This window comes from Agelaius tricolor, unplaced genomic scaffold (assembly GCF_023055355.1).
Source record: "Agelaius tricolor isolate 1412-34295 unplaced genomic scaffold, bAgeTri1.0.p SCAF_22, whole genome shotgun sequence".
Taxonomy (NCBI): domain Eukaryota; kingdom Metazoa; phylum Chordata; class Aves; order Passeriformes; family Icteridae; genus Agelaius; species Agelaius tricolor.
The window spans coordinates 1,971,302-1,985,151 of NW_027269282.1; the positions used below are offsets into that span (position 1 = coordinate 1,971,302).

Sequence of the window (13,850 nt, forward strand, 5' to 3'; positions counted from 1 at the left end):
GGCGGGAACGGGGGGGAAGCGGGATCGCCGGGCCCGTTCGGCCACCCTGTACCCCGGCGCGGGCGCTCCCGGGGCTGCTCCTCCCGAGCGCAGCGCGCTCCGGCCGCACCGCACCCCCATTGGTCGCGCCCCTCCTAAGACTCCGCCCCCTTCAGCCCGGAGCGCCGCCGCCATTGGCCACGGCCGCACGGCCGGCTCCGCCCCCGCGCGCCCGGCGTACACACCGGAGTCACGCGCCCCCGGGGCTGGGAAGGGGGCGAGGCGCGGAGGAGGCGTGGCCTGGCGCTGATTGGGGAGCGGGCGGGCGCTGATTGGCGGCGCCGGGCAGAGGCCCCTCCCCCGAGCGGCGGGCGGGGCGGGGCGGGGCGGGCGCGGGTAGAGGCGGCGCTGGTCGGCCCGGCTCGGCAGTCGCCGCCCGTCGGGTCCCGCGGGCAGCCGAGCCCGCGCCTCGCTCGCCGCCGCCGCCGCGCCCGCCGCCACCGCCGCCGCCGGGGAAGCCGGGGCACGCCGCAGGCGCTGCGCGGTGATGCGGGGCCGCGGCGGCGCCGAGCCCTGACTAAAGATGGCCGCGCTGCCCGGTGGGAACATGGCGGGGGGCGGCCGGGGGGCGCGGGTGCTGCTCTTGCTGCTGCTCGGCGGCTGCCTGGGCCGGCGGCCCCCGGCCGCCACCGCTGCCGCGCCGCCCGCCGCCGTCGTGCCCCCGCCGGCGGCGGAGGAGACGGTGATCATCGGCCTGCGGCTGGAGGACACGGACGACGTCTCCTTCATGGAGGGGGGCGCGCTGCGGGTGAGCGAACGGACGCGGGTGAAGCTGCGGGTCTACGGGCAGAACATCAACAACGAGACGTGGTCGCGCATCGCCTTCACGGAGCACGAGCGGCGGCGGGGCGGGCGGGCGGCGGCGGGGCCGGCGGGGCGCGGCGGTGGCGGGGGCGGCGGCGGGTCGGCGGGTAGCGGCGGGGCCCCGCAGCGCTGCGGCATCCGCACCTCGGACATCATCATCCTGCCGCACATCGTGCTCAACCGCCGCACCTCGGGCATCATCGAGATCGAGATCAAGCCCCTGCGCAAAACCGAGAAGAGCAAGTCCTACTACCTGTGCACCTCCGTCTCGGCCCCCGCCGCCGCCGCCCTGGGGCCCGGGGCTCCCGGAGGGCTGGCGGGCGCCGAGGGGCCGGCGGGACCCCCGCCCTGGGGTGAGACCACTTGGATCTACCATGACGGCGAGGACACCAAGATGATCGTGGGCGAGGAGAAGAAGTTCCTGCTGCCCTTCTGGCTGCAGGTCATCTTCATCTCGCTCCTCCTGTGCCTCTCGGGCATGTTCAGTGGCCTCAACCTGGGCCTGATGGCCCTGGACCCCATGGAACTGCGCATCGTGCAGAACTGTGGCACGGACAAAGAGAAGAACTACGCCAAGCGCATCGAGCCTGTGCGGCGTCAGGGCAACTACCTGCTGTGCTCCCTCCTGCTGGGCAATGTCCTGGTCAACACCACCCTTACCATCCTGCTGGATGACATTGCCGGCTCTGGGCTGGTGGCCGTGGTGGTCTCCACCATCGGTATCGTCATCTTCGGCGAGATCGTGCCGCAGGCTATTTGCTCTCGGCACGGCCTGGCCGTGGGCGCCAACACCATCTTCCTCACCAAGTTTTTCATGATGATGACCTTCCCGGCCTCCTACCCCGTCAGCAAGTTGCTGGACTGTGTCCTGGGCCAGGAGATCGGCACGGTCTATAACCGTGAGAAGTTGTTGGAGATGCTGCGGGTCACCGACCCTTATAACGATCTAGTCAAGGAGGAGCTCAACATTATCCAAGGAGCCCTGGAACTGCGCACCAAGACTGTGGAGGACGTGATGACTCCCCTCCGAGACTGCTTTATGATCGCCGCCGAGGCTGTGCTCGACTTCAACACTATGTCCGAGATCATGGAGAGCGGTTACACCCGCATCCCTGTTTTCGAGGGCGACCGCTCCAACATCGTGGACTTGCTCTTTGTTAAGGACCTGGCTTTTGTGGACCCCGATGACTGCACGCCGCTCAAGACCATCACCCGCTTCTACAACCACCCGCTGCACTTTGTCTTCAATGACACCAAGCTCGATGCCATGCTGGAGGAGTTCAAGAAAGGTGGGCCCGTGCCTGGGGCGGGGCGTGGTGGGGAGGTGCTGCTCGGTGGTGGTCAGCATCCACCTGCTTGCAGCAAGGGAGCTCCGCAGCGGGGCCTCCTGCTCATGGAGGGCTGTGGGCAGGTGCTTTCTGGACTGTGAGTGACCAGTATTTAGACATCTGCCAGATCTGCTCGTTCCCTGGGCCAGAAAGCTGATCCACGGCTGGGATGTGCCCCCAGCCCTTTTTCCCCCACTGCCCTGGGATGTGTGTGTGGGCATGGTGCCAAGCAAGGTTGTTTTCCTTCTTGCTTTTTCCACTCATCTGTCCGTTATAGTGAGAACCACTGACGGGAATCCGCACCCATTCCTTGGCTGTGTCTTCTCTGTGCTTTTTCAGCTGGCCTGACTGGGGGGAGTGGGTGGGCTGCTCGGTGCCTTTCAGGCTCAGTGCACACACGTGCTGAGATAAACAAGGCGTTTTAGCTCTATTCATAGGCTCAGCGAGCCGACCTCAGCTCTCTGCTCGTGTTCCAATTGCTTTGATTGACACTTTGATCTTGTAACTCATAAATCATTTCAATGTCTTAAAATATATTCCAAAGCACCTGTTGGTGCTGCACTTCAGAGTTACAGCTCTTTTTCCCCATGCTATCCTGTGCTTCAGGACCACAGGCTCAGCAAAGACGTGACACGTTCTAGCTCTTTAGTGTAACTTGTATATTAGTTGCATCAGAATGGGACTGAGACTTTACGCCTTTCTTTTAATTGTAGGTGGTGCTGACTTGACAAATACAACTTAATTCTTATTAGAAGAATTGCTTATGAGTAAGGAAAAAACATCCTTGCTTATGAGTAAGGAAGAAACATCTTTTAATTTTCTTTTTAAAATCTGTTCCTCTCTGCAAGGCAAATAATAATGCTCTGTGGCCTGTGCAGGAGGGAGCTTTCAAAGTAGTTGTTTAGTGAAATTTCAGACAGTTTGGATGTGTGGACTCCTGTACTGGAAAAAGAGAGGCTGTTTGGAATGCCACCAGACTCCTGGGTTCATACCCAGGGAGATCTGATCAAAGTACCATGGAACAGCTCAATTCCTGGGGGGTGATTTGCTTGAGAGGGGAAATCTAGTGGGGAATATTTGAGCTCACCTTTTATGAACTGCGTAAATTACCTTGAAAAAAAAACTTTGTGAATTGGTGAATGTTCTTTCCAGCTAAGTTTAAATTACGACTTAAGTTTCAGTTGCTGTTTTGTCCACATGCTAATCTCTTGTGTCATGGCATTGGATCTTCTTCATTCTGTTTAACTCAGTTTTGGGAGTTTGGAAGGTTACCTCATGTTTATTTCATTTTTGTGTATAGCAGGTGAATGTAGTCCTGCTTTTTACTGACCAGTGCAGTGGTGGTTATCTTTATCTCTTTCAGCCTGTGTGTAGAGATGGGGAAGTCTTTCTTGGTTTTGGAGGTGTTGAAGGAGAGATGAGGGAGGGCCTCCCTTGGCTGTGGTTTCCACACTGCAGGATCTGCAGCTTGGATGTGGGAAACTCAATGATGTCACTTAACTGTTGGCTGGTTAAGGTGGATTTTGCTGCATGTGTGAGTGGAGGGTCATTCTTTTTCCTCTCTGTCCCTGTGGTTCAGACTCCAGATAGCACAATAGCGTTCTTAGCCTGTAGTGAGACTTGTGGGTGTGTTCTAGTTCTGTATGCAGCAATGTGTCTGAAGAAATGCATGTTATGTTGGTAGTTTATTTCCCTGGTCTGCAAGGATGGAATGCACTGTGTGTTAGCACAGTCCTTTTATTGAACAGCTGGGAGAATTAGGTGTGCGCGTTAATCCTGTGAGGGTGGCTAAGCCAAATTCCTCCTTAGAGCTCCTGAAACTGGTGCTTAAAATAGGATTCTTAAAAATTCTCCTGGGTGGCTTGGAAGGTGCAGACTAAAGATCCCTTTCCCTGGTAGCCAGTCTCTTGCCTGTGCTAGGAAACATCCCAGTAGCACAAGTTCAGGATGGCTGTTGACGTGTGTGTTCCCTCCTGCCAGTGCTGAGCCCTGGAATAGTCTCTGTAGTTGGGAATTAATTCAGGCTCGTTCGAGCATACTTAAATGTTTACTCCAGAGTCACTATGCTGGTTGGTCTGTATGGGCAAGCCCTGTGTTAGAATCAGCTTTGTCCTAACTGGTTTCTCTTTAAAAAGTGCAGATATAGTGGAAATAAGTGGCTTCCTTTGTGTCCTTTGAAATGAATGTAAATAACTGATAGCTGGCTTGATCTGGCATAGCACAGTGTCTTTTGCAAGAGCTCTTCCAACTTTCTTCTTCAGAGCAACCTTGCCAAATTCCCATGAGAATGTACCAAATTAAAGGTGAGAATCAAATTGCATGTTACTCTCCAGTAGAGTGCTGGAAATAAATAAGCTTACAGTTTTTAATCATTCCCTTCCCATCACATTGATCTTCTGCCACAGCCAGCTTGCTTCAAAACTCTTAACTGTGTCTTTTTTGATACCCAGGCCCCTGCTACCACTGTTGGGTGCAAAAGGCAGTTCATGTGATAGTGCTGCCAGTTAAAACTTTGATTTGAGGAGAGAGGATGGGTTTTTTTCTAATAAGTTTGATAATTAGCTGTGTACGTGGCATTTTGAAATTTACATTTTGGAGATAAGCAAAACCTCCTTAACCTAAATGTGGAATGGAGGCTTACAAGGAGGCAATTAAAAGCCAAACACAGCAGGATATACATCCTTGTATGTTGCAGAAGATGAAATGGGTAGTTCTGTACTTGTTCTAGTGCTTAGCCTGAACAGCTGGAGGATTTGGTGGTGGGCCTATTGTTAACATTCTTTGACTACAATTGCAAAATAAGTATCTGTTTCACTTCCATGCTGCCGGGCAAGAAACTTAATTTTAAGAGAGCTTCAGCACATTCCCACCCCCTTGCTGGTCTAATCTCCTAAAGTGTGAATAAACATGATTCCTGAAGCAGTCCACAAACAAGCTTCTCCTCTAAAAAGCATGGTTTACTTGCAAATAAATAAATAAATAAATAAGTAGCCTTTGAAATAGGTGTGATTTTTCTGTTCTAAAAACAGACTTTAAACTTTTACTAGAGCTGTCAGATTCACTTGTCTACAGGTTAAGCAGATTGAGTGCTTAACTTGAATTCAATTATTCAAATTTAATGCAAGGGAGTCTAAGGTACCTTTTGTACTGGCCTAGGAAAGAACCTGCCTGACTTTGCTCAGAGCAAAGAGGTATTTAATCTAATGTTGGTTATTGCAGTAAAGGGGAGCGAGGTGTTTCCTGTTCCAGGATTGATTTGTGTCCTGGTTCCTGAACTGCAGCAGAGATTGAATGGGCCATGGAGTCATTTTTGGAAAGAACCTGGTGAACTGTCTCCACTGATCTTCTTTTTCTTGTCAATGTGTGTGTGGACCTGCCTTTTTTTTTTCTTCCCCCCCCCCCCCCCCCCCCCCCCCCGTTTTCTGTTCCTTTTTGACAGTCTCTCTAGGTCTCTGCTTAAATGCTCTCTGGCACTTGCTCTTGGTGTTTTTCACAGGCAGATCTCTGCATATGTGATCCTAAATCCAAAGCATTCTATTTCTAGCTCCATGCTTGCTAGAACTACAAAAATTCAGTTTGAAAAGCCTCATGTTGTAATACTAATATTTCAAGATTGGCCCACTTTCTGCAAGCCATTCTACAGCTGTGTTCCTGGTGGCCTGGATGGCTTTGGAGGGCAGCAGTTTCTCAGTGGGAGTCCTCCTTATCTGGGGACTTTGAGTCATTTGTTTTGATCTTATTTATATCTGTTTCCACTATTTTTTTATACTACAGATCAGAGCTTAATAACCTGTTGCAAAGAAGCCACAATAACTGTGCAGCAGTTCTGAGCTCTCATTTTCTTAATCACATGGCAGCCTTGAGAAAACTCCTAGATTCCTTGTTAAAATATTTGCCAACTGGACTTTAAAAGGGTTTTTCTCCCCTGAAAACATTGTCAGATTCAGCTTGATGATACTTTCTTCAGGCTTTGTTGGTCTTGCGTTGTCTGGTTTTAGTAGCATGTGTGTTTGGTCCTTGATTTAGAGTGGTCATGGAGGAAAAAATTTGTCCATTTCTTTTCTAGTTCCTCCTCCCCCTTGAAAGAAAACCAAGTCCCAGCAGCCTGAAACATAAACTTCAGACTTTTGAGTGCAGTGAAGAATACCTAGACCTACTTCTCTTTTGAGCACATAGATCCTCTTTTTGGAAACAGGTAGGATAGCAAGTAATTCATAGCCCAGGGATCCAAAGTTCTGCATTACTATTGTTGGTCTGAGAGGTTTTTTTCTGTTATTAGGTCACTTGGTCTGAGGGGCTTTTTTGTTATTAGGTCACTTATCTTTCTGGTGCAGCTCTAATCCAGGTTTGTAAGTGGCTTCTTTCCTGGTTCCTTTCAAGTTTTATGACCTGCTGAATCTGAGTCCAGTCTTCACCTGAGTAACTTTGATTTAGTAGGTCTGAATGCTCACTTTCTAGTTTATCTAGCAGGTTGTCTGTCTCCTGGGCACTTTTTCCGTGTAGCCCTGTGACTGCAGCATTACAAGAAACTGGAAGAAACTACATAAATCCTTTCTGGGATTATGAAAGGCACGTAATACTTCTTGGAAAACAATATAGTTTTCAAGGCTGCTTAGCTAATAAAAGGCACCTCCTCTGATCCTTTTTGGGAAATTCACGTAACAGAGAGAGTGTTGAGGAGGTCCAGTGTGGAGACCTTTCTGTGTGAAGAGAGTAGAGGAGTGGTAGGTGGGGTAGGTGGGAAGGAATTTGCCACCAAGAAACAGAAGTCTTAGCATGCTATGCCTGCAGATTTATTCCCTGAACAAAAATTGCATGTGGGGGTGGGGGTTGCCTCGTGACAAACTGTTCCTTGGCTGTGTGACAGCGCAGCACCCGCAGGTACTGCACTGCCAAGAGCTCTGCTGGCCTTGCAGGGCTCCTGGGGGATGCGTGCTCGTTCCAGGGAGCAGCGGATGTGGGTGACTGCAGGCAGCCCTCCTGCTGGTATGCCCAGGGAGAGGCTCCAAGGGGAATGCATCAGCGAGCAGCTCCAGTTCTTCCTGGGCTCCCTACTGGGAGCATTTTATAGGGACCAGGAGAAGAGAGGCTACTAGAAGAGCAGCTTTGGTGAGAAGCCTGGCTGAGGAGTCCTTCTGCTGCTGAGAGTAGGAAGAAACGTGTTTCAGGTGGCTGGCAGGGAGAGGAGTGAATGAATTAAATGGCTTGAGCAGTAGAGGTTTGAGTTTGATGCCTGTGTTGGATATGGTTCTTTGATTGCTTTTTAACCAATTGTTCACAATTCTTGTCATTTGACAAACACAAGAAGTTGCCTTTTCTTCCCCTCAGCTGTTTGCTCAGTTAGCAAATGCTTTCCTGTGCTGAAGCTGATGGGAGTGAATTCCACCACAAGTGAACCATGCTCCTATCTGCTTTCTCTGTGTCTGTAGAGGTTATCTGTAATAGGCACAGATGTAAACTTCAGGTCAGTCTGTGCAGCCAACAGCATTTCACAGCCAGTGTTGGAGCAGGATAGACCCAAGAGGCAGAATATCAACTTCTGAGTGAATTCATTAGTGTAGGAAACTGATCAGTTACTTTAACAATCACACTGTCCTTCCAGGTCTGAGATTTTTGAGTTTTGTTTTCTTCCTCTGCTGACATGAGGCTCTGAGGAGCAGAACATTTTCTCAGTGAACTTCAGTTGACTCTGAGGGCATAAGAACAATAACAGCGAATCCTCTGCAGTAGGTAATTCCTGACAATGGCTTGGGCTGCTTAGAGAAAGTATTAGAAAAGAGCCAATTTATTTTGTTCCGCACGGAAGCTTACTGATCTCATCAGGCTGTGATTCAGGAAGTTCTGGGACTAAAGATACTGTCTTTATTAAATAGCCCTAGATGCTTATTTCTCTCTGTCTAATCAGCATTGAACCTTTGTCAGTTGTTACACAGAAACAAACACCAGTAGTGGGTGTCTCCTGTCTGTAGCTGTGTAGTGCTAGTGGCAGAGAGAGGTGGGTCTAGAAGTACATTTCTGGTTGTCAGTTCTGCATGAAGCCATCCAAAGGTAGGTTTTGTTTTGTCAGGCTATGGTATCACTCCAGCTGGTAATTTAGGAAATGAGGGTGTGAGCCACCTCACACTTCATACGTGTTATGAGCCCAAGTCTCCTCCCTGTTTTATTGAAGAAATCATTTTAGTGGGGGGAAGTATTGTGGGGGTTATTAGGCTGCTTATCTTGGAGCATCAGTGCCACTAGACTGTGACAAGATCTCCTCATCTTCCTGGTGTTGTCTGGTGTCGCATTTTGTCTTGCTCACTTGGGGGGCACACATCCTAGTGCACAGGAATTAAGACCCGGAGGATTCAAAGTCTCACTAATTCACCTCCTTTAAACATTTAATGTCTACTCAATGTTAAGAGTCCTAAGTCAGTCATACAGCAGCTTAGTCAGGATCAAGTAGGATGAGAATGAAAGCAGTGGCCAAGCAGTGTTGAGCAAATCTATAGACCACCAAGCTGTGCTTTTTTCACTAATACTTAGCAAGAGCTCACTTTTGCATTTACTTATGTGCCTCTACAGAGCTGTGGGGCAATTGCCAGTCTAGGTAGGCCAATGGCACTTCTACTGTTGAGTCCCTTCCAATTTCACTAATGGAGCTTGTAAAACTAGCCCTCAACACAGAGTACTCTGAACCATACCCTAGTGAGTGCGACCTGGCAGTCTTGTTAATTTGACAAGGTCCTGAATTACAGCCTACCAGCTACAAATAGGAGTGTAAATACTTGATGCTAATGAGCTACTGCCCACAGCCCATGGCTAACAGTCCATACCAGGTGGTTAATCCAGTCTGGCTCCTGCCAAGGTCACTGAGTCATTTCAGGACTATCAAGTGATGGGGTTTTGTTTCACTTTTCACCAATATATAATCATAGAAAACAAGATGCATAAATCTGTCATTAACCTTCTTCTGGAGGAATGCACTTTTTCCCTTGGCCAGGAAATCTGCATGGCACAATAGTTGGTAGAATAAGCTATGCTGTGATGTTATACAAAACATGTGTGAGAAGAGCATGTCTCCATTAACTCTTTCCTTTTTTTTGGTCCTCCCTTACTCAGAAGTGTTCTCTTCCCTGTTTATGGCGTTGTGTGTAGTAACTTGCCACTCTGAAGGGTCATAGGTAGGTGCCCTTGGGAATCTTTGAGCCATTGTTGTCATGTTTTCTGTTAAAATTGTCTGGGAGCCTTCCAGAGTTTTGGTAGACAGCCAGCTTTCACTGAAGTGAAGAATGGCTTCCAGGATTTTCCACGCTTCCATGCTGTCTATGGGGCATCATATAGGTTGTTTTCCTTTGAGGATTGGCTTGTTGTAGTACACAGCCTGTAATGCCAGAGGTGTTTCTTTGTCTGGGTTGGCTGGCATGTTGAAATTGGGATTCTTACATGGGTGTTTGTGGTTATTTTTGTGATTTAAAAACATTACTCAGACTTGCTCTTCACCTACTGGTGATGATATCTGCTTGAAAGGACTAGTGAAAGAATACTAGAAAAACAACTTGTCTTGTAACCAACTTGTCTTAAAATATCCAAGCCCTAGATTAAACAGAAACTTCAAAGCAAAGAAAGCTTGTGTGGCTGGGACTCACTTGTGTTTCTTTATATTGAAGCATTTCACTTATGAATTGTTTGGTATAATAATTGCAGTGTTTATGAAACAGCAGCCCTGCTCATCAAAGAATCCTATTTTGAAGGACAGAATAAGTGTGATGCCTGTCATTCTGGTAGCTGAAACCTGATGATTGTGGAGGCCTCAGGAGTTTACAAGTTAACAGGGCTCAGCTGCAGTTACTAATTAACCACACGAGAGCTTTGCTCCAGCCGAAGGCACTGGGGCTGGGAGATGAACACATACATTGAGCACAAAAGATCTGTATAGTTCTGTTTCTGTAATGCTTTCTGTTGGGATGACACCATTCTTTTGCTGGCAGTCCCAAAAGGAGCTGCTCTTCAGATGAGAGTGGTGTGGTAACATTGCTCTCTGCAGGGTGAACTGTGCCCTCAGACTGGGCTCCTACTTCCTTGAACTTCTTTCCCAGAGCAGGTGTGAATGAAAGTTGGGGTTTTCTTTACAACAAGTTTTGTTTTTTTTTTTTAATGGTGGTATAATCTCTTACAGTGATGTGACAGAGCCTTTTGTGACAGCTGATCCTCGTGGAGGTGAACAAGGTTTTATTTTCCCCATTTACCCATGGATAATGAGGGCAGCAAAAATGCTGATTCTGCCTTGGTTGGATACTCTGCTGCCAGCAAACGATTTTAGGAAGGATCTTGCCATTTCTGTTTTTTTTCCAGGACTCCACCTCTGGCTTTCAGGAGATTGTCCTGCCTACCCTTTGCACTGGGGGGTTCAAAGTGCAGCCTGCAGGACCCCTTTCCATGCAGCAATTACGTGAGGACAAGGACGATCAGTTGCCTGCTTTTATTGCTTGTGAATTGCTTGTCAGCAATTTCTAGTTTCCTACAAATAGGAAGAAAATCTGCCAGTGTGAACTTGTTCTTGATAAAAATTTACAATCTGGCATTGAAAGTAGGTGTGGCTGTGGGTTTTAGGCAAGCTGCAGGCTTAGTTCTTCCTATCTTGCTTGGGACATCTTTCCATTGGAAGCAAGAACAGCTCTTACAGTTACAATTCCCATACACAGCAAGAGCAGACAGGGACCTTCAGCTGATATTAAAGGGCATCTAGTAAAGAGGCTTCAGTTCAATTTTTTACTCATTAAAGTAGGTCAGAATTGTGAATTAGAGTTACTCAGTAGCTCTAACTTGAACTCTGAGGGACATCACTAAGATTTTGATTCAAGGTGGATAAATTAATGTGATATATTTTGCTCTGTGAATTTGTGTGGGGGTTTTTTTCCCTGCTGTGTAGCTGAGGTATGTGTACAGATAAAGCTTTTTGGCTTTCTGACTTTCAGTTTTTATTTAAATACCTTGTTGCAGTGTGTGGGGATTGGGTGAGGAAGAATCTCTCAAAGTACCTTGAAGACTCACTGCTTTAGTCTTCTTTTTCCTCCAGCAGAATAGAGGAATAAGAGATGCCTCACTGGAAGTTGGGCCAGTGGACCTGTGAGTAGCTCACCACATGGACTACATGGTTGTAAAGGTTTGGGATTTATGCTGTTTTTAGATGTGATCTGGTCTTGTTGCGTGCTGGTTCCCTACCCTCATGGGGAATAACTTTTATCTTCTTGTTGATGTTCTAATTTGCCTGGAGCCTTTTGGAGTGGTTAGGTTTGAAAACACTAATTTCAAAACAGTGAATTTCAAGAACTTCACACTGTTCATGGGGAGTATTTTTTTTTCCTTCTCTTAGTGTTGAAGAATTGCTTATACTGTGTGGATGGGATTTCTCCTAGAGAAATCAAGATCCCTGTCCGAATCATTATCTCTCTTAATAAGAATGCTGTACAGTGTACTTCAGACTCAACCCTTTTAGTCAGCTGCTAAAGATTTGAATGCTCACTTGCAAGAGGAGTGGGAGACTGTCTTGTGTGTTGTGTAGAGGAAAGCCAGTTTCTGGTGTGTTTGTGTTTTCCTGTGACCCTTACAGGGATCACAGCATGCTTAAAGCTCTGATCCCATATGATGGACCCAGCCTCTCCATCATAATCAGGACTGACACTTTTCTAGGTCTTTCTGTTTGTTTGACAAAAAGCTAGAGGGTATTTGTGATCACTAGTATGAAGCTGCTTTACCAGTAGTGTGCTAGTTTAATTCAGCTGGTGCTGTATTGTCTGAAGGCTCCCAAGGAGAACCTGGAAATGGAGAAGTTCCACAGTTCACCCTGTAGGCAGTCGTGGTGGGGGGTGAAACTTCCCAGCGTGGGAATCCCCTGAGGTTAGAGCTTGAGGAAGGCAGCTGTGGCAGTGAAAAAACTTAATTACCTACTGGATGCAGGCTCCAAGAACTACAGCAGTCTGTTGCTTGATGCCAGTCATAGAGCTGAACCTGTGAGTGCAGTTGCAGTTGTAGTGTGTGCAGTCAATGAGCCAGCAAATAGAGTAGATTTCTTCTTTCCTGCTTTCTTCAATGCCCCTGGGGTTCAGGGTGGGGATGAAGGTTTCCCTGTGCTGTGTGATGCACTGTGGATGGGAATCCCAGCCTCTGCTCCTCCTCTCTGCATGAGAACACTTGCTGTGCATGGGATGAGAGGTCTACCAGGAGAGCTCTGATGTCAATGGCTCTATTCTATTAATGTTTTTTTTTTCTTTCCAGAGCAGCTGTTTTGAATTTTCCAGTCTTTGCTGTAATCTTTGAACAAGCCTTGTTTTATTATGAGAGAGACACTGCAGAAGTGTGTGGGGTAGAGTGAAGACACGCATACATTTTAGTGTTGAGGACATTTTCATTTCTGATTCCTGGCCTGGAAAGTGGGTTTAAACTTGTTGCTTGCCTGCTGTTTGAACGTGGTCCAGTGGTAAGAGACTTTAATACATTTCTTCTTTGCAAATCATCAACCTCACATCTTCCAGTAAAGGAAAGAATTTGGGAGTATAGCTTCCAAGAGTAATAGCCTTCTAAGCCCTATGCAATGCACAGGCTTCAACCAAAAAGTTCCAAGGAAAATATTCAGAAAGGGGGAAGTTGACTAGCTGTAATTCCTGATGGTTTTGTATTTAAATTATTTAGCTTTCCAGAGAGATCAGTACATGCTTTTTTTTTTTTTTTCAGACAGACATGCAGCCATCCTAGAACTAATAACTGTGTGGACTGTCTTAATCCAAGTATGGGTTAGAGAAATTAAGAAAATGTCTCTTACCAAGTTTGTATTGATGATGATCTGTTCTTTGCCATTGTTCCCACTACCTGATTGATCTCTACCTGGAAACACACTTAAAAGTGTTGGAAGCTGTTTCTAGGTACCTTGTTTTCTACTTGAATCCACCTCTTGATCAATAGAAAGAGTTGAGTGCCTTGAACAGTGCTTGAAAAGTAAAAGTTTAAGGGAGGGTGCTGAGCAAAGAGTCACCATGAAGAAGCTGGTAGGCTTGGGGATTTTAGGAGTGTCTGGGTTTATTTCCTTTGAAAATCACTGGGACTGCAGTGTCCTGTTTTTAGAGTGATCATTTGGGAGGGAATGAAATGCTTTAAACTCCAAAGATTCTTTTAAGAAATTAGATTATCTTAACCATCCTGTCCAGTGCTGCAGTTAGTAGTTGTGACAAGGAATGAATGTGTACTGTGATTAAACATGTACTCTCACAGTTAGAGGCAGCATGTAGTTCCTGGGAGGAAAAACTCTTGCTGTGAACAATTCTCCTAACAAAAGGAATTCTCATCTCAGTGTTTTTTGTGACTTTGAGGATGACTGGGACATTAGAAAAAACCCTCAAGATAAGACCAGATACAAAAGCTCTTACAAATAGGACCAAACTTGTTTTGGGTTTGGTTTTTTTTTAATCCTTGCAAAACTGAGACTTAATTTTCCTATTCCTGCATTTTTTCCTTCATAATGGAAAAATGACCTGAGGAAGTCAAGGGCATACCTGCTTCAAGTGAGTTGAGAGCTGGGCAAGGATAAAGTGCTGGTTTTATCTTTTGGACTTCCTAGCACTGTCCAAAGCTGTGGTTGATTGTGATGCCTCTCCTTGTGCTTCAATTACTTTGCTGTAGAATGAGGACTCATTTTTATCCCTT

General features: G+C 47.3%; 1 protein-coding gene across 3 annotated transcripts in view; it reads left to right on the forward strand.

Moving 5' to 3' along the window:
• Nucleotides 1-380: 380 nt before the first annotated feature.
• The window catches only part of CNNM2 (cyclin and CBS domain divalent metal cation transport mediator 2), a 110,300-nt gene continuing 96,830 nt past the window's right edge, over nt 381-13,850 (forward strand). The window contains exon 1 of one of the 3 annotated variants that reach the window (XR_011682174.1): nt 381-2,132. Coding sequence is in view for 2 of the 3 variants with exons in the window: in XM_071446182.1 (XP_071302283.1) it covers nt 563-2,132 (1,570 nt within the window). In the remaining variant the exon portion in view is untranslated. The remainder of the gene's footprint in view (nt 2,133-13,850) is intronic. The other 2 variants (XM_071446182.1, XM_071446184.1) reach the window with 2 other exon arrangements.